Here is a 23,763-nt window from a genome sequence, read left to right as displayed (position 1 = left end):
ACGGTAGAACATGCATGCACATACTTACATTGTTGAGTCATCACAGCGAAACGCTTCGAGCAAAATTTTTCGAAGTTAGGTTTTCGTATGTCCCTCCGATTTTTGTTGTTCATTTTTACTTCGCTGCTCTATATTAGGTTAAATTATTTTTCTATCATTATAAATTAACATTTTCCAGTGGTTTATTTATTGCTATTGGTTGTTTATTCTATGTTAGAAGCCTCTCGCTGATGACAGCTGTGATGACACAACAATATAAGCCAACTGTATGTGCTTGCATGTTCTACCGTTAGTGGCCAGCCTTAGCATGACATGCAAGCCCTGCAAGAGATATTAACGGCCAAGTAACGTATGATATTTTTCGCTACACAATCAGCGAATAATATGTTAATTCTTTCTATGTAAGCTCAATTCTTTCTTCTTCTTCTCAATTCTTAATACAATCCTAACAACAACAACAAATGATTGAATACGTGATTCCACATGTTTCAACATAGCGCATATTCAAAAGATCAAGAAGCTGAGAATAGAAAGATCTGATCAGACTTCAATCTTGCAAACGACGAGGAAATTGAAGGACCAGGGTCCCTCTCGTCGTGCACAATAAATTAATAATCCGATTCAAAATAGATGGAAGGTGAGAGTGATCGGAAAGTGACACCTTTCTATACCAGAAACTGTCCAGGAGTTGTAAGTTTTCTGTGCTGTGTAGCGAAAATACAGGACTAATGACTGCCACTATGATCGTTATATTGGCTCAAATAAAATGCGATTTGCACAAAAACAAAGGTTACCGGTCCTATACTTCCAGGTTTTGTTTGTATTTTGGAAAAATACATTGATTGGGAACAATAACAAATTAGAATAAATGAAAACTGATAGCGATTTCAACAAAAATTTGTGATAAATGTGATAAAAAGTTATAAATTTGGTACTTAGTATGTATGGGATTGGGTTAATGTAGTTCAATACGGAATAAAATGAATATAACATCTGCAGGGTTCACAGATAAGAATTGCTGTGGTAAGATTTAATTCAGTCAGCATTCCTTATAACATCAATGCTTTGCATTGCTGACCGTTGTGAACCTCATATTCTCTATTGTGAGTGCCTCAGTTCGTCGAGATATCAGTTCATTAAATGCCTATTTTGACCATTTCTTGAGATACTTGATAAACAGATTTTCAGAGAGACTTTGTTGAGATACAAGTGGGGGGTTGGGCCGTTTAGTTAGTCAAGTCTCACGGCATCTAGTTTTCGTTGCAGGCCGATACACAGCCAGCTACACCATTGCTCACTATAGTGAGGTCCACCCCCTGTGGGTTGGAGTCGATCATCGTACTCAAGAATGCGTTGAAAACCAGAATTCACCGGACCCACAGTATCCATGCTTGTCGTAGGAGGCGACTAAAATGGACCTCAAGGCAACTCCAAAAGTTGCCTTTCCTTCAAACCCACGGGTTCTGCCCCATCAGGGCAGTTTCGGAGGGGCGAAAAGAAAAACCCAAGAGACCAGAGATGGGCGGAACTCCAGGCACAAATGTGGGTCATGAGGCTGAGTCGAGGGTGGCCGGGCGTCCTAGAGGAAGTTTGGCGTCCCCTCTCTCAGCGGAAGGACCTACAAAAAATCCAGGAGTGGAACTCACGTAGGTCACGAGTTTGTGGGTGGAGAGGCCAAAACTCACCACTGCTCAAAGAAGGGTGGCCATTTAGGCAAAACTGCTTGGGAGAGGTGAGGCTTTTGACCCTGCGAAGTTTCGGAGGGGAAAAAAGAAATAACCCAGGCACCAATGTGGGTCAAGAGGCTGAGTCAAGGAAGGCCGGTCGCCCTAGAGGCAACTTGGCCGCCCCTTCCTCAGCGGAAGGACCTACAAAGAAGGCCAGGATTGGAACTCACGTAGGTCACGAGGACTAATCAGTCTGAAGAGACTGCCAAGCATATCACACTGGATTGCGACAAAAATTGCAACCAGGTGATGATTGGAATGTTAGTATAGGGAAAAACTCCTGGTTCTTGTAAAGGACATAGGTATTGGTTTGCCTAACTAACATGCTACTTGGGAACACAATAAGCTTCGGTTGACGTGTGGAGTTCTTTGAACCTTTGGATCCTTGAATCCGTCCCTTCAAAAACAATAAACAATATAGAGGTCCACGTTATAATGACAGTGGAGGAAGATAGGAAATCAGCTTTGCCGATCTCGGCGATGCCACTGCCTTCAACAGAGGATACCTGATACCGGTATATCTGATGTAATAATAACGGTTTATTATTGTTTAATGAATCAATTCTATTGTATTCTCAAAAAATATATATGTTTAATGATGATCTAACGATAATTTTCATAATTGAGATAAAATATTTTGTTGATCAATATTTCCACATTGTTAAAAAAACGATCTGACAAGGTCGCGGAGCTAGGTAAGGATAGGGCAATCTGCTTTGTAGAATGATAGATAGACAAGGATAGCAAGACCAATGTTAATCAAATACTGCCATTATAACGTGGACCTCACTATAGTTGGGGATTAGTGGAAATGGGTTAGGGAGAAGTTAGGTTAGTTTTTAGAAATTAGAAGTTGGGTTTTCTGTTTCTTATTGCCAATATGATGCAAAATCTAAAAAGTCACTATCTGAGCACATTTTAAAAGAATAAGTTTTGGGCTATAGCATGTTTTTCTTTCTTGAATTTTATATTAAATCATCCAATAAAAATAGATATTGGCGCAAATTTGTGCGATGCCCTTCTTAATATCCTATTTTTTTCTTTCTTTTCTCTTTCATCATAATGGAACTGCAACAAGGAAGCAGTGCTCCTGCAGCTTTGAACTAATTTTGGACCGATTAGTCATTAATGAGTGATTATTATGCTCACCTACTGAATTCACTTTTGTTTGTCAGGAATGGTGATGAAGCTGGACGAGTCGGTTGGAAGAGTGATGACAGCGTTGCGCAGAGCTCATATGCTGTCTAATTCGATTGTGATATTTCTCTCAGATAACGGCGCCGCTACGGAGGGTCTTCATCCCAATCATGGATCGAATTGGCCACTGAAAGGGGTAAGTAACAAATATTAATACAATCAAGATAATTCAATTCTCTTATCATTGCTAAATAAAAAGCAAGTACATAACGTTATCAAGTATTAAAAAGTATAACAATATAGGTATCTATTCATAATATTTCAAGTAGCCCATCTTTTTTAAGATTACATCCTACGGACTCTAGTTATGAAGTATAGACAAGTCAGGTCAATAGTTTTATATGATCAACACTTCACTTTAAATTAAATTAAACTTTACTAGTGTTTACTTAATTCAACAATATTATTGTTTATTGTTTTTGAAGGGACGGATTCAAGGATCCAAAGGATCAAAGAACCTCACACGTAAACCGAAGCTTATTGTGTTCCCAAGTAGTATGTTAGTTAGGCAAACAAATACCTATGTCCTTTACAAGAACCAGGAGTTTTTCCCTATAGTAACATTCCATTCATCACCTGGTTGCAATCCTTGTCGCAATCCAGTGTGATATGCTTGGCAGTCTTCTCAGGTTGATTAGTCCTCGTGACCTACGTCAGATCCACTCCTAGCCTTCTTTATAGGTCCTTCCGCTGAGGAAGGGGCTGTCAAGTTGTCTCTAGGGCGCCCTGCCACCCTTGACTCAGCCTCTTGACCTACATTTGTGCCTGGTTTTTCACCCATCACTGGTCACTTGGGTTTTTTTTTTTGCCCCTCCGAAACTTTGCAGGGTCAAAAGCCTCACCTCTCCCAAGAAGTTTTGCCTGAATGGCCGCCCTTCTTTGAGCAGTGGTGAGTTTTGGCCTCACCACCCACAAACTCGTGACCTACGTGAGTTCCACTCCTGGCCTTTTTGTAGGTCCTTCCGCTGAGAGAGGGGACGCCAAACTGCCCCTAGGGCGCCCGGCCACCCTCGACTCAACCTCTTTTGTGAGTTATATGATAATCTGCTCTGTTTCGTGTATTTTACTTATGTATATTTGAATTTTGGACCACACCACTCTTTTTCACATACATTATAACTTCATTTGATATATACAAAGATGGTGTAGTTGTAGTTGAAAAGCAAAGTTTTTTTAATAATTACCAACAATAATCTAATCTATCCACTTTCTCTAATAATAATCCTTCCTTTTCCTTTTTCCTTCGTCCTGGTACCCCCAGAAGAAGGGAGTTTATTATAGAAAATATAACAAACAAAATGAAAAATACACTTATAAAAAGAAATCTTACAAACAAAACAAATGAAGAATAATAAAAAAAAGCAAGAATGACAAAAGATAAGAAGATTCCCTTTCAGTAGAACATTTCAAATATTATAAACCAGACGAATTATAAATTCTCCAAAACCTTCTAAAGAAGGTTTGACTGGAGGAGTCAAGTTTTACATTATATTAAAAAAAACCATAGAAATAGTACATTGATACAATCAATCTTGATACAATCAAAATTAATTGATACATTGATAATAATTCATTTAATTGTATTGTGTAGCAATAAAATAATAAAACAATGGGATTTCAGTTGTTGCTTATCACAAACAATAATACACAAGAAAAAATATATATAAAAAAAGAAAGAATTTATGAAAATCATTCAAATTCACTCAAATTATTTAACAGAAAGTGTTTCATCTTATTCTTAACAATTGAAATTCTATCCAGACCAATTAAATCATCTGGCAACTCATTGAAAATAGTTGGTACAACATAACTAAGTTCACATTTACCATGATAATTATTGTATTCGGGCACAATAAACCTCTTATAAGCAGCACCTTGTCTTCGCTCATGCAAAATTCTACTTGACATTTTAAAGTTATTAGAAAAATAATTATTTAATAAGATATCATATCTGAAAAGCTCGTTTACAGGAAGAATGCTATATTTTTTAAACAAATTTGGCTTAGGGTAACTCTCTTGTTTTGAATGAACTATTTTCAGCAAGGAATTTTGTAATCTCTTAACTCTATCAATTTCATAGCCACTTGCATTACCCCAAACATTGACACCGTATCTTACTACGGATTCAGCTAGGGCTTTATAAACAACTATCAATGTCTTCTTTGAGACAGATCGCTGTAAGTTATATAAACAAATAGACATGAGCGAAGACGCTGGCATACACTATCAATGTGAGGACCCCACTTTAAACAATCATCAATGAAAATACCTAGATACTTTTGAATTGTAACTTGTTTGACCTTTTCATTACAAGTACAAGGAGTTCCAAAGTTATTCTCATGTAGACAATTTAAGGAATGCATAGTAATATTAGTGGACTTTGAGGTTTGACGTGGCGGTCTCATATGCATACAAGTGGTTTTTTTAAAATTCAAAGTCAAGCCATTATCATGGATCCATCTTTGCATTCTATCAAAGTCTCTTTGTAGCAATATTCTTGCTTCATCAAAACTTGTGTGGCTGGCTACCATAACTGTGTCATCAGCATACTGAAATATCTTAGTTTCCTTTGAAACACCAACCATTGTGATTACTGACACCAGATAAAGCAATGGTCCAAGATTGGAACCTTGTGGCACACCAGAGGTGACAAATTCATGGCGACTGTAGGATTTTCCTACTTTAACAGTAACCTTTCGGTTATTCAAATAATCTATTAACCAGTTAATACCTCGTCTTGACAAACCAATTTCACTCATGGACTGTACAATTTTATGAAAAGATAAAGTGTCAAACGCTTTCTTGAAATCTAGAAATAATACTAAAACATGGTAATTCTTATTTAATTTATTATTTATATAGTTACATAATTGGGATAAAAGCTGACCAGTTGATTTGTCGCGTTGGAATCCAAATTGAGCTGAAGGGATTAAATTGTGATTTTTTAAATGCATAACTAATTCATTACAAATATACTTTTCAACTATCTTATCAGGTGAAGAAAGTATTGAAATAGGCCGATAGTTAGAAATTTCTGATCTGGATCCATTTTTGAAAATCGGTCTTATTATGGAAGTTTTCAATTTATTTGGAACTTTACCTTCCTCTAATGATAAATTGATTAATCTTGTGATAATTGGTATGAACTTGATACTGTGATTTTTTATATCAGACATCAAAATATTATCAATCCCTGGAGATTTATTTGAACTCATACTTCTGATGATATTACCTATTTTTAATTCATCTGCATCAGGTAAGTCAAAGCTAGGGAAATTAACATTGGTATCATTATCATTTTCTAAATAAGTAGTAATATTACACTCATGTTTTGCAGCTCTAACACCTTCTGTGAATTCACTGCAGAAATGGTCCACAACCTCCTCAACCTGCCTATCACCAACCACTATGTGTTTCATTATATTATCATCAACTGACAACTTTTCTTGTCTACCCATGGCAACGTTGATTAATGACCAAGTATTTTTTATGCTATTAATGTTTGTCTCAAATTCATTTTTTAGAAAATTACACTTTGCCTTTTTAATATCTTTATTTAATTTGTTACGATATTTCTTATATGCTTCCAAGCCCTCTGGTGTACCAGAGTGTCTATACAAATTATCCCTTTCTTTCAATCTCCTATGCAACTCTAGAGTCATCCAATTCTTTTTAAGTTTAACTTGAGATTTGTTTTTAACTTTGATTTTTGATTTTTCATATCCCAAGTCATAGACTCGGCATAACTCATTATAGAGCTCATCACAGCTATTCAAACTTAAAATGCTATTAACATCAATATCGCTGAGGTAACGATTTATTCTATTTTTTAAGTAAATATATTTATAATCACTCCCAATAGTTGAATTCACACTAAGATTTTGATCTATTGGACATGAACATAAAACAGAAAAATGATCACTTATTCTACTTTTTACTACACCAGTATAGATTGGTTCATCATACTTCATCCATCGAACAAAATAATGATCTAAACAAGATCTAACCGATGCTCCCTGCAGGAAAACCTCTCTTGTATTACTCCAAATACCTCTAACAAATCCCATGGAATAGAGCGTATCTAAGTATTCTTTTATAATAGAAGACCTATCCTCATTCAAATTGAGGTTGATATCACCTGACAACAAGAATTTACAATCAATGGGTACTTTATTAATATTTTCATTGAGCTCTTTGATAAAATTAGACTTAGATAAATTAGGAGGGCGATAAATACCCAAGAAATAAGTTTTGAAATTTGCATTAATACTAGAACGTATAAATCCTTGAACATTTTCAAAAGTAACAAAATTATAATCTATCCTTTCAAAAATAAAACAATTTCTTAGAAACATACAAACACCACCACCACCTCTATTTTCTCGCAACCAGAAATGCTTATTGAAACCCTCAATTTTGAAATGATCCATCAGGTAAGATTTAGTTTGTACTTCTGTAAAAAATATCAAGTCAAGTGATTGAATAAATTTATCATAAGCTAGTATGAATTCATCAAAGTGCAACTGGATTTTTCTAATATTGAGAGTAAGTGAATTGAAGTTGGATTTGACACCATTCATATTATGTCTATTGGTCCCTAAAGAAGAAGAAAGAGGTACAAACAATTCGAGCTCAGTAACATCATGGAAAATACTCTCTTTAACAAATGAATCTGAGTCTGGATTCAATTCATTTGCAAAATTTGAGTAAACAAATCATGAACGGATTCGTCTCCTTCATGATCAAACATTGGCACGAATCAAAAATGAAAATGCATATATAACAATGCTTCTGAAATAATTCAAACGATTTTAGTGAGGTCATTATCCCTCAATATCTCAATGACAGGCTCCTTTTCATTCTTACGAACTAGAATCTTTCCATTTCTGTACCATACATATTTGTATCCATGCTTAACAGCTTGCTGCTTGGTCAGCCACTTTAGGTTTTTGAAATAGGCGGAAAGATTTTCAGATACAAACACCAATTGATCATTCTTAGAACAGGAGGAAATTATCTGAGATTGCTTAATTTTAGGGCCCTTTCGAGCAGAACTTACAATTTTTTCCTTCAAATTCCTACTTTTCAGAACGACAATGATAGAATTATTTTGTTTCTTATTCTAGTCGGTAAACGGTGCGCAATATCAATATCTCCTATCACAAACTCAGGTACATTTTTTTCAACAGTTTTTGTCACTAGCTCATAAACATTCTCATCCTGATTTTCTTCAAGTCCAAAGATTTCTATATTATTTCTACGACCGTATTGTTCAATAGAGTTCAATTTGTATTCCAGATCCTCGATTTTCTTGTCTTTTATAACTAAACGTTTTTCCAAAGATGCGTTTTCCAAATAATAATAATAATAAAATAATAATAATAATAATAATAATAATAATAATAATATAATAATATAATAATAATATTAAATAGGATTCTGAATGCAGCAAAATTAGTGTTTCCTTTCTCTCTAACAAACTTATAATATGCAACTCTGGTTTGCGCACAGGCATTTTTTGCCCATGCAGACCATTTTCTAAAGATTTATTTGGCTTACTGTATTCATGAGGTTGTTTTTATTCTTTGTTGTTGTTTTATATTGAAAATGAGTACATAAGATTATTACTTTGTTTGTATTTTTTTTAAATAAATATCTTTTGTCTGTCTGTCTGTCTATACAACTGAGTGCCTTCTTTTGAATCTTGACCACTCTGAATTCTTCTTCTTAGGGTGCCTGTCTGTTTGGAAGGTTGGTGATCATAATTATTGACTACCTATGATAATTTTATTAGTTGGGCTCCGGAATAATTAAGTTGAAGTTTTCTAAAAAGAATTCTGAATTACCCCATACTAAAATAGCATAGGCTACCTAATATGTGATAGTATAAGACCATAATTATTTAAAGGAAGCATAAAGTTCCAGAATTAATTATCCCTTTTTTCCATTCATAATAAAAATTTTAACGCTCTTAAAATCAAATTTCTAAACGACGGTTGTAGCCACGCGGCTATAGTTGCGCTGTATTAAATGCTAATGGTTTTGTATTCGTTATTTATTTAGTTACAATGTCAAGGAAGACTACAGGCATTACGCCCAAATCAGTCTTCACTACTATTTACCAACAAATTGAACGTGTAAAAAATGAAAAATAAATTGTAATACAACGAGTACGGAAGATAATTATGATACTACATTCATACAGTGTATGCTGTGAAGCAATTCACATGAGGTACCTATAAATATAAGCATGGTGAATAGAAAGCATGTCAAAGTAGAAATTGATTAAAATAAAATTAACTAACACTAATACAGAAATTAAATTATGTTAAATGTAATTTGAAGCTACGGATGAATAAATTTGGAAACATTATTATGAAGCAAAGAAAAGAAAATATTGAGGTTGACGAGACAAGATATACTAAATATGATATAAGTGTTACATACATAATCATGAAAATTTGAAAAAAAGTAAATTAATGTGAAAGTAGAAAATGATTATGCCCTCTTCCACAGCATCCTAGGCTTTGGGCTGCAGCTTCGGGGTCATGCATCTGATTGTAATTATTTTTTATAATGTAGAAGAGAGCAGTCTACATTATCACCTCCAGTGGCAAACTTATCACTGCAGACGGCACTGCAAGTGTACTGGATTAATTACTATTTTCAATTACTATTATATTCAAGTGCTTTGCATGTCAAGGTTAAAAAATTGGATCAAAGAAAACCCTTTTCATCATGTTGATTCTCTCCCAATCATTTACTTAATATGTGTTTTTGAATAAATAAATGATGTTAATAATGTATAATGTATAATAACTCTTTTACAGGAGAAGTATACACCATGGGAAGGAGGATCCATACTACAGCCATGATTTGGAGTCCATTCCTAGAAGGTAAAAGGATATCAACTGGTATGATGCACATAACTGACTGGCTTCCAACTCTCTACGCGGCCGCAGGTAAAATCGATAATAATTATAACTTTAAGCAAATCATAATAAAGTAGCAAATTATTAGCGATTTGATAACATCATATTGGCAAAGCAGCAAGCTGCCATTAGTCTGGGATTAGTGATTGTTTACTACCTTGGAAATCGCGCTATGTTCGTCTTAAGACTGTGCAAAGGCTAAAAATAAACTTTTTACTCGTGATATTTTTCAACGTTTTTTGATTTGTATATCATCAAGCTATCAAAATGAAAAAGTTTTCTCACGAAAACATTTTTTTTCTGATCATTACTTTTACTTTCCTTGCTTACTACCATAGGTAAGGAAAGTATTGCTTTCAAAAAAAATTAAGGTACCCCAATTTCAAGTTTTCTATACGTTTCAAGGCCCCTGAGTCCAAAAACATGATTTTTGGGTGTTGGTCTGTGTGTGTGTGTGTGTGTGTGTGTTGTGTGTGTGTGTGTGTGTGTGTGTGTGTGTATACAACTGAGTGCCTTCTTTTGAATCTTGACCACTCTGAATTCTTCTTCTTAGGGTGCCTGTCTGTTTGGAAGGTTGGTGATCATAATTATTGACTACCTATAATAATTTTATTAGTTGGGCTCCGGAATAATTAAGTTGAAGTTTTCCAAAAAGAACTCTGAATTACCCCATACTAAAATAGCATACCTAATATGTGATAGTATAAGACCATAATTATTTAAAGGAAGCATAAAGTTCCAGAATTAATTATCCCTTTTTTCCATTCATAATAAAAATTTTAACGCTCTTAAAATCAAATTTCTAAACGACGGTTGTAGCCACGCGGCTATAGTTGCGCTGTATTAAATGCTAATGGTTTTGTATTCGTTATTTATTTAGTTACAATGTCAAGGAAGACTACAGGCATTACGCCCAAATCAGTCTTCACTACTATTTACCAACAAATTGAACGTGTAAAAAATGAAAAATAAATTGTAATACAACGAGTACGGAAGATAATTATGATACTACATTCATACAGTGTATGCTGTGAAGCAATTCACATGAGGTACCTATAAATATAAGCATGGTGAATAGAAAGCATGTCAAAGTAGAAATTGATTAAAATAAAATTAACTAACACTAATACAGAAATTAAATTATGTTAAATGTAATTTGAAGCTACGAAAGAAAAGAAAATATTGAGGTTGACGAGACAAGCTATACTAAATATGATATAAGTGTTACATACATAATCATGAAAATTTGAAAAAAAGTAAATTAATGTGAAAGTAGAAAATGATTATGCCCTCTTCCACAGCATCCTAGGCTTTGGGCTGCAGCTTCGGGGTCATGCATCTGATTGTAATTATTTTTTATAATGTAGAAGAGAGCAGTCTACATTATCACCTCCAGTGGCAAACTTATCACTGCAGACGGCACTGCAAGTGTACTGGATTAATTACTATTTTCAATTACTATTATATTCAAGTGCTTTGCATGTCAAGGTTAAAAAATTGGATCAAAGAAAACCCTTTTCATCATGTTGATTCTCTCCCAATCATTTACTTAATTATGTGTTTTTGAATAAATAAATGATGTTAATAATGTATAATGTATAATAACTCTTTTACAGGAGAAGTATACACCATGGGAAGGAGGAGTCCATACTACAGCCATGATTTGGAGTCCATTCCTAGAAGGTAAAAGGATATCAACTGGTATGATGCACATAACTGACTGGCTTCCAACTCTCTACGCGGCCGCAGGTAAAATCGATAATAATTATAACTTTAAGCAAATCATAATAAAGTAGCAAATTATTAGCGATTTGATAACATCATATTGGCAAAGCAGCAAGCTGCCATTAGTCTGGGCTTAGTGATTGTTTACTACCTTGGAAATCGCGCTATGTTCGTCTTAAGACTGTGCAAAGGCTAAAAATAAACTTTTTACTCGTGATATTTTTCAACGTTTTTTGATTTGTATATCATCAAGCTATCAAAATGAAAAAGTTTTCTCACGAAAAGATTTTTTTTCTGATCATTACTTTTTGAGATATGAGCGCCTAAGTTTAAATTTTTGGGACAACATTTCAAATTCGGTAAGAGATATAAATCCATGAGATTTGGAGGATAGATTCTTCAGGGTATTGTTGATCTAGTCAAACAAAAATTTCCTGAAAACATAAATTTTTAAGATAGTTATTCAACTTACTAAAAATACCTAAAATAACTTTTAGTTGAGTTATTTTTGGTAAATTGAATAACTTCCAAAAATTGATATTTTCAGAAAATTTTTGTTTTACTAGATCAATAATACCATGAAGAATCCATCCTCTAAATCTCATGGATTCATATCGTACCGAATTTGTAATGTTCTGTCCTAAAAATTCAAACTTCAGTCGCTCATATCTCAAAAAGTAATGATCGGAAAAAAGGTTTCCTGAGAAAACTTTTTCATTTTCATAGCTTGATGATATACAAATCGAAAAACTTTGAAAAATATCACGAGTAGAAAGTTTATTTTCAGCCTTTGCACAGCTTCAAGCTATTCACTTCAATCTTCTAAAAGCATGTTCAAAGATCTGGAACAATTAGATATGTATATTGTGGGGATGATATATAAAACATTCATTAATATGAACGATGGGAATAATATATAATTATTGAATGAGCGTTAGCGAAGTTCTCACTTTTGACTTACTAGAGCCCAAAGTCGTTTTCCGTTTTCTGTCTGTTTGTATGTTCGACAAGAACTTTAGCGAGAATTGATCAATCAGCTTCAAATTTTGAACAAAATTTCAAATTCTTCGAACCTTTTTACAGGTCAAGTTCGTTGGACAAAAAATTGACTCAATCCTTGGCCCTTTTTCAGGATGTAACGGTAACATTGGAAGTGCATAAGAAAAAAAATGTTTTGGTTAATGATTTATCAGTCAGTTGGAATTATTTGCATGCTATTTCTGTCATTTTTCCATTATATTTAAAGAAGCTGATGCTATTATTTGGCAGTTGTCACACAGACTGCCAGACAGACAGACTTTATGCGCCGACAGATGATTTCAGCTGAATAATTCACAACATTAATTCATAAGTTCTATATTAACTCGCTTTCGTTAACGTCTGTCGTAACATACACGTAATTAATATTACTTGTGATAGCAGTTGCTATGACAATTCTTTATATGAGTAGAAGCTACTATTAGGCTCAACTCACACTTACGCGACTCAGGTCGAGAAGAGACTCGACTCTAGTCGAGAGCATGTGTTTTTCAAATGATGATGTCGCAGAGACTAGAATCGACTGGTCTGAGTGTCACCATTTGGAAACACATGCTCTCGACTAGAGTCGAGTCTCTTTTCGACCTGAGTCGCGTAAGTGTGAGTTGAGCCTTAGTGTTCACTAATACTTGATTATTCTAGTTGTATAGGTACCGTACTCATTCATTTCATTTTTGTATGATTAGTACCTTTAAATGTTGAAATCATTGAAACCAAGATACCTAGAATGTGTATTCTAGGACATTGATTGAAACGGTTTGAGATATCGATGTGCGGGTTTCGCCATTAATTTTCCTTTGAAATTCTGTATCGAAATCAATTATCACATGAACACCTTGGAATTTGAAAAAATGAAGTTGGATTCAAAATGAAGCTGGATTCGAAATGAAGTTGGATCCATATGACGGATCCAAGATGGTGGACAAAAGTTTTTAAGCTACAGAAAGTTTTTTTTTCAATTGGAATAGGATTCCTTTGGAACCTACTACTGTAATTTCATACTTTGGTTATTAATTTAAAGAACAATAATTTAAGAAATTGTGATGATGTCCATGTTTTTGAGAAGGAGTTGAAGAGCTTATTGATAGTTGAAGTGTTCTAAGTCTTACTTAATGAAGTAAGTATCTATAGCACTGCAGAGTTTTTGTATAGAGCGGGTTCCTTTGTGTGATTTTCTTCTCATTTTCGTGTTACCGTATGTGTTATAAATTTTGACAATTCCTATACTCTGATAAGAGTCTCTAGAAAGCTATTGAAAACAAAAAAAACAAACATTAGTACAAGATTACAGGATACAAGTTTTCTCGACTTCAAGAAAACTTAAAAAAACTATTTTTGCAAACTTGAATTCAAGTTTTCATAATCTCAAAAGCCTATAAGTTGCTAAGTGGAAAATGGTTCGTCTGAAAATAAAAATCTTATTAATTTTAAAGTTTTCTTTTCATCTAAATAATAATTTTTATTTAGTTGTTCTTATACATTATAAATTGACTGGAACCTGTATTTTTCTCATTTGTCGGTTGAATTATACCTTCAAGTTGAATGCAACGGTCAAACATGTTCAACAACTTCCTGAGTTTAAGAAAACTTGAAGTTTTGGCGTTTAAATCTAAAACTTGAAGAAGGGTTTACATTGTTATAGTGGATTCGAATTCTGTTTTTTTTAGTTTCAAATTTTCTTGAGTTAAGGAAAACTTGACTCAACTCTAATTCACATCTGAGACATCTAAATTTGTACCTAGATAAAAAATAATATACTAACTTTGTACATAGATAAAAAATTATATAAAGTTTTTTTCCAATATACCGTAGCATAGAATAATAGAATCTTAAGTTTAAATAATCTATAAGTTTTCTCTGATCGTAGCTAATTTTTAGAAGCTTTGAATCTCATGTTGAAGTTGAAGATAATTTAAATAAAAACAATTGAAAGCTTTAATAGAATACGGTATGTAACGTCATGTTGGATACAACATTTGATTGCAAATAGGCTATAAGTTTTTCTGTAACAAATAGTGAAAAATAAACTCAAACCTTAAAAAAATTTAAATTAATGAGTCATCTAGCCTATATCAAATAGTTAGAATGCAAATACCTTATAGATTTTCAAACCAAACCCAACCTAAATTTTTGAAGCTGTTTAAATTATTTGTTCCTCATTCCAAACCTGACATGAACATTCACCGCCTAACCTTACCAGCATGCTAGTCAACGATCAGGTTAGAAAAAAATTAATCAGTAGCCTAATCGGTGAAAATAAATAAAATTTTATACAAAATTGTACCTTATCTAGTAAAACTAATCAAGTGTATGACTTGTTATAGAGGAGTAAGCTAGGTAATTTATTTATTGATAATGAATTATTTCTACAATCATTTTTATGCTTAGACTATAAATCTATTCGGCCATTAGGCTAATCAGAATTTCTAATTGGGCCGGCATTGTATTAGTTTCTAGGAAATAAACAGAGTAGGTAATTCATTATTCAAAATTTATTTTATTTGATAAATTAATAAATAAAGTATAATAACTGATTGAATTTGACTATTAGATGTCTGAAAAATTATTTTCAGAATTGAATTGTCTAAGTCAAATAATATGTGTAAAAGACTTCAAATAAACAAATTTTTCAAACACAAAGAAAACTTTCTCAACGCATTTAGAGAAATAGTATAAAAACTTAAAAAATCAACATAACATCAAAAAGTTATTATCTCTTCAATTTAGGCTACAATAGATTTGACTTTCTCTTGTTCAACCAATTTATTAGAAAACTCTTCTAGTTCAAAATACTTACCACTCTTATTATTGTTGTTTGTTGACTTTATTATTTCTCAATTTTAGGTGCAAAGTATTTATTTTCAGGTACTCCAAACAAGAGACAAGATACAACAAACAAGAAGCTTGAAAATTGGAATTCTAATAACTAACCTCAAAAATCTTGTACCAGCATGTTCCGCGGTTTTTACACCAAAAGATTTGGAAGGCCTTGTGCTAGGAGGGAACTATTTAGGCGGGATAGTTGCAAACAATTTTAAAATTGCGTATCGTACCAGCCAAGTTTATAAAATATATCTTAGTTTATTCGCAAATTTTTTGGAAATTCTTGAATCAAAACGCTTTTATAAAGTCTCTACATCATCGGTAGAGAATAAAAAAAATATATCGGTTAATTTGTCTTGAATACAATCAAACTTTATTGCTATATTATACTAGTAGTTCTGTGAACAGTAGACCTCACGCAGTAATCTCATCCACAAGTACCCGATTGAAACTATAAACCTTATGGAAATACAGCAATAGACTGGCTCCTCCACACACCTGTGTAATGACTTGTCAGCTGATTTATGATGAATAATTCTATTGTCTGATTTTTACTCTAATATTGGCGTATGACGGAGGCTCCTTTCCCTTTTATATTATCCTTGAAACGCAAAATTTCCAAAAACCGTATATATACGTCGACGCGCAATTGAAAAACTTCTTTTTTGGACTCAGGGGACCTTGAAACTTAGAGTATAGAAATTTAGAAATTGGGGTACCTTAATTTTTTTCGGAAAGCAATACTTTCCTTACAGTACCTATGGTAATAGGGCAAGGAAAGTAAAAAGGAACATACATGTCAAATTTCATGAAAATCTATTACCGCGTTTCGCCGTAAATGCGCAACATATAAACATTTAAACATTCAAACATTAATTTAAACAATAAGAGAAATGCCAAACCGTCGACTTGAATCTAAGACCTCACTTCGCTCGGTCAATAAATCAACAAAGAAACAACAAAATATATCTGAAAATAAAGTAGAGAAATAAAATTATGCATTCCAATAAAATTATTAACAAGGAAATAACTAGTAGTTCTGTGAACAGTAGACCTCGCGCAGTTATAACGACGTCCCAAACCATAAGCACATCCACACTGAAACACTAACTATTTATTTGATCTGATCATGCTTACACATGATTTAACTAGTAGTTCTGTGAACAGTAGACCTCACGCAGTATTCTCATCCACAAGTACCAGATGTTTTAAATGTTAACAAACTCAGTTCACGTTTGAATTTGTATTCCATTTATGATATAATTCATCCAGTTCCGTGATGATCTTTCTATCTGATGAAAATTCACTTTTTAGAATCAAAAATACTAGTAGTTCTGTGAACAGTATACCTCACGCAGTATTCTCATCCACAAGTACCAGATGTCAACTGTTTTAAATGTTAACAAATTCAAACGTGAACTGAGTTTGTTAACATTTAAAATTCATCCAGTTCCGTGATGATCTTGTCAGCTGATTTATGATGAATAATTCTAGTTCTTTGATAATAATAGTTCTTTGCATCCTATTTTTTAATAGTGCATAAAAATTGCATTCAATGAGGCATGCTATTTATAGTCTACACAGCTGTTAATTTTTTACCAAGTTACATTGAGATATTGAATTGCATGCGTCATGACATGCAATTTGCAGTCAACTCGACAGCTGATTTATGATGAATAATTCTATAGTCTGATTTTCATTCTAATATTGACGTATGAAGGAGGCTCCTTTTTCCTTTTATATAATCCTTGAAATGCAAAATTTCCAAAAACCTTGTATATACGTCGACGCGCAATTTAAAAAGGAACATACCTGCGTCAAATTTCATGAAAATCTATTACCGCGTTTCGCCGCAAATGCGCAAAATATAAACATTTAAACATTAAGAGAAATGCCAAACCGTCGACTTGAATCTTAGACCTCACTTCGCTCGGTCAACAATATTAATCTGACAATAAAGTAAAGAAATAAAACTATTTATTTAAATGTGTTACATCATTCTATGAGAAACCATTGTATCTCTGTAAACTATTAGATTTTTATAAAATTATGCAACACCAGCACGAAACATGTTACGGTACCACTATAAAAACGTTAGTTTGATATTGAAGTACTTTTATTATAACTTATATAGCTTAATATATTATATTATAATAAACGGTGTATTGATAACAATTTTTTCCAACCATTTAATTATAAGTCAAAATGATGTCGTATTTTTATCAATACAGTAGACCTAACAGAAACTGTATGAGTTTATTAACAATAATTTTTCCTCATGCCAATTTCAAAACAAAGGAAATTATATTTTTCAATATTAATGATCTTATTATATATTGGCAGGTGGTAACGTAAAGAGCCTGGGTACAATTGATGGTATTAACCAATGGGAGACTATAACAAAAGGACTAAAATCTCCGAGGAAAACAATACTTCATAACATTGATGATACATCTGGTTATTCGGCTATAAGAATAAATGACTACAAATATGTCAATGGTAAGCTATGCTATTATTTTTAAACTCTGTTCAGTAGATGATTCTTAAATCTAGAGAACCATGAAGATGATGATCAATGGAAAATTTAGAAATACATAAAAAGTTTGTAATAAACATTTCAGATTTCAAGATTTATGAAAAAAAAATAATCATATTTTATTTATTTCGGGATATTACTTCATACATTGTACAGCATTACAATGATCACAGTTATCAAAAAAAGGAAAGATTGTGAAAAGGGTAAATAGCTATCAACACTGAATTAACATTTTAGAGAATTATAATATATTTAACTAATTTGTAAATTTTATTCAAATCTCGAGAAACTGATATTTCACGTTAATGTGTAGTTCCAATACAAATATAATAGAATACAGTTAATGAGTTATTGAAATTTCATCAACATTTCGGTATCTATTAAACACATAGAATGCATCAATAAAATATTGAAAAGGAGTAACTATGTAAACAACACCTATGTTCAATTCTGAATCTATTGCTTTCAAATGAAGTGATGGTTTTTTATTGTTATCAATGGAGCTCGATTCTTGACAATACTTTTTTATTTATAAATCCATTTAGTATAATTACTTTTCAAGTCATTAATAACAAAACGTTTGCATTCCAGTATCTTATATCTTGAATAACTGGATATGCTATCCAGTAGCATTAGTTTTACAAATAATGAATTATTAATTGATTTCTGGTCTTGAGACTAATGAGCAAGTTATTCCCAATCATTCATAGTTGACAATGATATTGTATCTATCAATGTATGAATGAATTTCTCCAGACCTTAAATATTATAATCACTATTTTATAATAATATTATTACCTTGAATATTATCTTTCTCGAGACCTTAAATAGTATACTTTTTTACAAAAGAAATGCTCCTCAAGATCTTTAAATTCAATCATCGTTTTGTGAACTCTTCTGAACATGAGTGTTTTTCAATTCTTAATTGGCCGTATCTGTCCTCTTCAGAGATTTCTCATGAACTGATGATAAATCAAAATATATATTCAATTGAATATGGGATGAAATGTAAGGAAATTACTGAAATATTTATCGATGATGGAATCTACTTTGAGAGTTCATTACGACCCACTGACTACTAGGATCTATGAACAATATTTCTTTATCTATGAATGAACGCTCTTTAAAAGCCTTTTTTACTATTTGAGTTGATAATAAATTATCATAAATGAGCTTAAATTTTCTGGTATATTATTAATTCATACATGATAGCCTGCAAACTATCTGCTTCGTCCAATGACAGACGAGTATGGCGAACCAATGTTAACCAGGAGCACATTTTAAAACCTGATTTTCACTGTAAGATCTCTTTTTGATAATATAGATATATGTCTATAAATATATTATAACTATAGTGAGGTCCACGTTAAAATGAGAGTATATGATTAATATTGGTGTTGATATCCTAGTCCTAGTCTATCATTCGACAAAGCAGATAGTGCTATCCTTTTCTAGTTCGACAACTTTTCCAGATCGTTTCTTAACAATGTAGAAATATAATTAACAAAATATTTAATCTCAATTATGAAAATGTATTATTAAATCATTAAAACAATATTTTCTTGGCGATTAAAATAGCATTTATTATTTTAACAATAATGAACAATTAATATTACATCAGATATAACGGTATCAGCTATCTTCTATAGAAGTCAGAGAATCGGCAACGCTTTTCTCCAATCTCTCTCCACTGTCATAATAGCGTGGACCTCACTATATCAGATTATAAAAATTTATTATTAAATCATTGACAAGTATATTTTCTTGACAAATAAAGTATAATTCATTATTATTAACAAGAATTAACAGTTGCTGATCGTACATAAGATATATTGGTATTAACTATCCTCAATAAATATTATTATTATTATAATGGGTACAGAAATATTTTACCTGTGAAAAATAATTTTTTGTGCTTTTCTGTTAATTTAAGGTCATAATTATGATGTAAACATGGAAAATCTATTTATCATTCAAAAAATATAATAGAAACTATCTTAAATAAACCAAGGTTATACTCAACAAATCTAATTTTCCTGGATTTTGATGTTTTTACCGTGAGTCAACTATATGTCAAAGTCTTAATAAAATACTTAGTAAAAAATATCTTCCCAAAGCTGATGAAGAACACTTATCATTTTCAGACCGGGTGTAACAGAGAAATTTCTAGTTTATCCTACTAAACTTTCATTGATCAGAAGACACCTAATTTACACAAGCAGTAAACTTGATCAATGAAATACTTCTTGACTTAGATTTCAAAATTAGTAAAAAAAGTGTCAATGAGTGGATTAAGAGGGAATATTTCTTTACCTTAAATATAGCAATTTAATTTCAATTCGTTCATTTATTTTAATTTTATAGTCTTTTCTCTGCACAATATTTGTTTGATTTTTTATGATTCTGCTGTTTTAAAGTTTCTATTGTAATTATTAGTTAAATTTAACCTAAATTCTGCATTTTTTCGAAATATTATGTTTTTATTTTACTGTTTTGCAACTCTCACCAGCGGGCAAAGATTTTCTTTTAGCTGATGATGCCTAGTTTTTGTACTGTATTTTATTTTAATTTTATTCAAGTATATGTATGAGTAATTATGTTTATTTAATTATATTTTTAATGATAGGTCATAATATAAAGAGTTTATAATATGTCTTGAATATTCTAATTGGCAATAAATGAAATGAAATAGAAGGCCGTGGCAGCCAGAGAATTGACAACGCTGTTCTCTTATCTTACTTCACTCCATTTTAACGTGGACCTCACTATATCAGATTTTCCTTATCGAATTTCAATTTATTTATTTATTGTATCATACTAAATTCTAAGTTTTTATGTGAAAATGGACTAAATTTTAGAAAAGTGAAATCATAATCCTATTTCGGAGTTTTAAAATGTTATATGATTTTGGGAGAGAAAATAGTGCAAGGAGTATTCTTATATAGTTTTCCTCTTCCGGTCAGTGTTTTCTTGTAAAAATTATGAATAAATAAATATCAAACTGTGACTTTTATTCATTTCTTTCCAGGAACGGTACTACTAGGGTTCCTGGACAACTGGTCTGGAGAAGTGAAGCAGGCACCGACCAAGAGATACAACGTGACAGCCGTGCTCCACTGCGAAGTTTCCGCCAATCTGGTGCAAATGGGGCACATCCTGCCATCCTACGAGGCGATCATCTCACTCAGGAACCAGTCGAAAATCGAGTGTGGAGCGAGCGAAGTGAGGACACCATGCCACCCTTTCGAAGCGCCCTGCATCTTCAACATCAGAACCGACCCGTGCGAAATGAACAACCTCTACGATAAGAAGAACAGATCGTTCGCGATGAAATTCGAAAACGAAATCATCAAATACCGGGCGATAAGTTTGCCTCCGGGTAACGTGAAAACCGAAAAGGCTGGGGATCCTGCTTTGCATAATAATACTTGGGTCAGCTGGGGGGATTTGAAGCAATGACATTCAGTAAGAGCAAGATGATTGAACTTGTTCAAGATTGTTGAGGATGATGCTCAAATGAGCATTAGGCTTGTAATGGAATTAAATGAAGAAGAGACTATTGAGCTGTAGTTCAACATTGTTGAGGATGATACCATAAAGAAAAGATAGCATAAAACGATTTATCATGGTACAGAGCGCATTTATGTTCCAAATTTCATTTTTAGCTCGAGCTGACAGTTATTTCCCATAAAGATATATGTGTGATACAGTTAGTCTATCATACTGTGCCGTTCGTACACTCTCACCCGGCCAAAACAGTAATCATACACAGCAGTAGTCGACAGTAATCAGCATGAGTTGAATAAATCGGCTTGGAACAGCCGACTATTTGGAACAGAAACAATACGACTATCTTCTTATTCTATATTTCCTCTATGATGATACCCACTTGAGCATTAGGCTTTTGTTTAAATAAATTAAAAGAGTTTATTAAACGTTCTTACAATGTTGAGGATACGTCAGGCTTGTAATGGAATTGAATAGAAACAAGATTATTCAACTGTATTCAAGATTGTTATGTATGATAGCCACAAGTACGTTATATGATTGGGTTATGGAGGATGATGATCATGATGATGAAGATGTTGATAGATGACTGTGGGCATCATCAGTTCAAGTGGACATCATAACAGCATAAGTGGGATCCGAACCACCTAAACTGATTTTCCAGCATAAAGCTCTTCAATGACTGTGCTACTAGTCAGCAAATAATCATTCAGGGCTAAATTATCAACCTAGTCATTAGAAATAAAGATTTACAAGTATTAATATTGGTGTATGTAGTAGATAAGGTTACATTCTAATGTAGGATATCAATTTTAAAATATAGTTTTAGAAAAATTGGTTTGAATGCATTGTATTGAAAATACAATACATTGTATTTGATATGGAAAATATTTCCCATTTTCCTCATCACGGAAAAATATTTTTTTTTTATAATAGCGCTCATCGAATTTCCTTCCAGTTATTTCCAATGTTATTAATATTTCGGTCGTGAAAATCTTTAGGAAAGTTCATAGCATATTAATGTTTAATTTCATTTTTTATTCACAACTATTTTAATATATAATTATTTCTTTTCATCTGTAGATAACTATTTTTGTTGTAGACATAAGGATACAACTTGAATTTTTAGGATTAGATATTACAAAAATAAGGAATAATTTGAAACTGTCCACTTCCAGTGTACATGAATTATTTTTTCTTCAATAAATGATTATATGAATATTCAAGATAATTAGTGCTTAAATGAATAGTTTTAAGATACCTAGTTTGCAACGAAACTGCTATGATGTAGTTTTTCAATAATTTCATGTAATCATTCTGCTTCATGTAATAGTAGCCCGAAGAACAGAAGTGGGATAGTCTTAATAGATTTTCATTAATAAAGAGACGTGTTATTTATTTGTAACAGAGATCATTTAACTTGACTTGCTCCTTATCCAATCATCTCATTCAAGTATTTCATATCCTAATCCTGTTCAACTATTCTATCAAGTTTTCTTATAGACAACTTTATCATTGAAATAGAATGAAAATAACGATTATATAGTCCAATTACATTTTTTGTTATACTGTATTTGAGCTTATTTGAAACCAAGTTCAAATTTAAAAATTATAATACGGATTTAGTTCGTCAATATAATACAAACATTATTCAAAATAGCCCACATTACTAATAATTTTCCATCAATTTATTATTATTCAACATTAATTTCAAAATCTGTATTGAAATATTTATCCAAGTTTTTTGTGTAGAATTTTAGATTTTAAATTTTATTTCAAATCAAGTATAACATTAGCCTCTCAGAAATATTTCAGTTTATGAGTTCTCATAAATATTTTTAAAGAATTCGAAATTTTTGTCTTTATAAATGTAGATCATTTAAATAAATTATGTGGTCCACAGAACAACATTGAAGAATACTGCAAGGATCAAACAGCCTTGAGGGTAAAATAATTACTTGAAGGTCATAGATGCCTTCAATATTATTTTACAACAATACTGAATATTGCGGTGAATATCCTTTTGACCATTTTAATTCTTATGACCATTTTAATGTTTATGATTTTCAGTAGAAGATACACAAATCGATACTTTATTACTCACTGAATCTGGAAAAAATAAAGATCATTCTGAAAAAAGAATAGCCTACTAGCTATAAATTCAGAGCTACAAAAATGTTAATCAAGATGTTATAATGATATATTTTTTTCTGCTTGAAAGCTTTGAATAACAGGAACATCAATAAAAGTAACAGCACCATGAAAATGAAGGTTTACT

General features: G+C 32.2%; 2 protein-coding genes across 9 annotated transcripts in view; one reads left to right on the top strand and one right to left on the bottom strand.

Moving 5' to 3' along the window:
• Nucleotides 1-15,569, bottom strand: part of LOC111058427 (myb-like protein P) — a 48,038-nt gene extending 32,469 nt beyond the window's left edge. For 4 of the 6 annotated variants that reach the window (XM_039423344.1, XM_039423341.1, XM_039423345.1 and 1 more), the window contains exon 1: nucleotides 2,877-3,014. The gene's annotated coding sequence lies outside the window, so the exon portion shown is untranslated. Of the gene's footprint in view, nucleotides 1-2,876; nucleotides 3,052-15,416 lie in introns of those variants that run through there. The other 2 variants (XM_039423342.1, XM_039423343.1) reach the window with 2 other exon arrangements.
• Nucleotides 1-22,896, top strand: part of LOC111058429 (arylsulfatase B-like) — a 58,089-nt gene extending 35,193 nt beyond the window's left edge. For all 3 annotated transcript variants that reach the window (XM_039423349.1, XM_039423350.1, XM_039423348.1), the window contains exons 6-9: nucleotides 2,903-3,060; nucleotides 11,473-11,605; nucleotides 17,786-17,941; nucleotides 21,007-22,896. In XM_039423349.1, coding sequence (XP_039279283.1) covers nucleotides 2,903-3,060; nucleotides 11,473-11,605; nucleotides 17,786-17,941; nucleotides 21,007-21,437 — 878 coding nt within the window. In that variant the 3' untranslated portion in view covers nucleotides 21,438-22,896. The remainder of the gene's footprint in view (nucleotides 1-2,902; nucleotides 3,061-11,472; nucleotides 11,606-17,785; nucleotides 17,942-21,006) is intronic.
• The last annotated feature ends 867 nt before the right edge of the window (nucleotides 22,897-23,763 follow it).

The sequence above is a fragment of the Nilaparvata lugens genome, chromosome 3, assembly GCF_014356525.2.
Source record: "Nilaparvata lugens isolate BPH chromosome 3, ASM1435652v1, whole genome shotgun sequence".
In the NCBI taxonomy this organism is placed as follows: domain Eukaryota; kingdom Metazoa; phylum Arthropoda; class Insecta; order Hemiptera; family Delphacidae; genus Nilaparvata; species Nilaparvata lugens.
The sequence above is the reverse complement of the archived record's forward strand: the minus strand, read 5'-3'. Positions and strand labels throughout refer to the sequence as shown.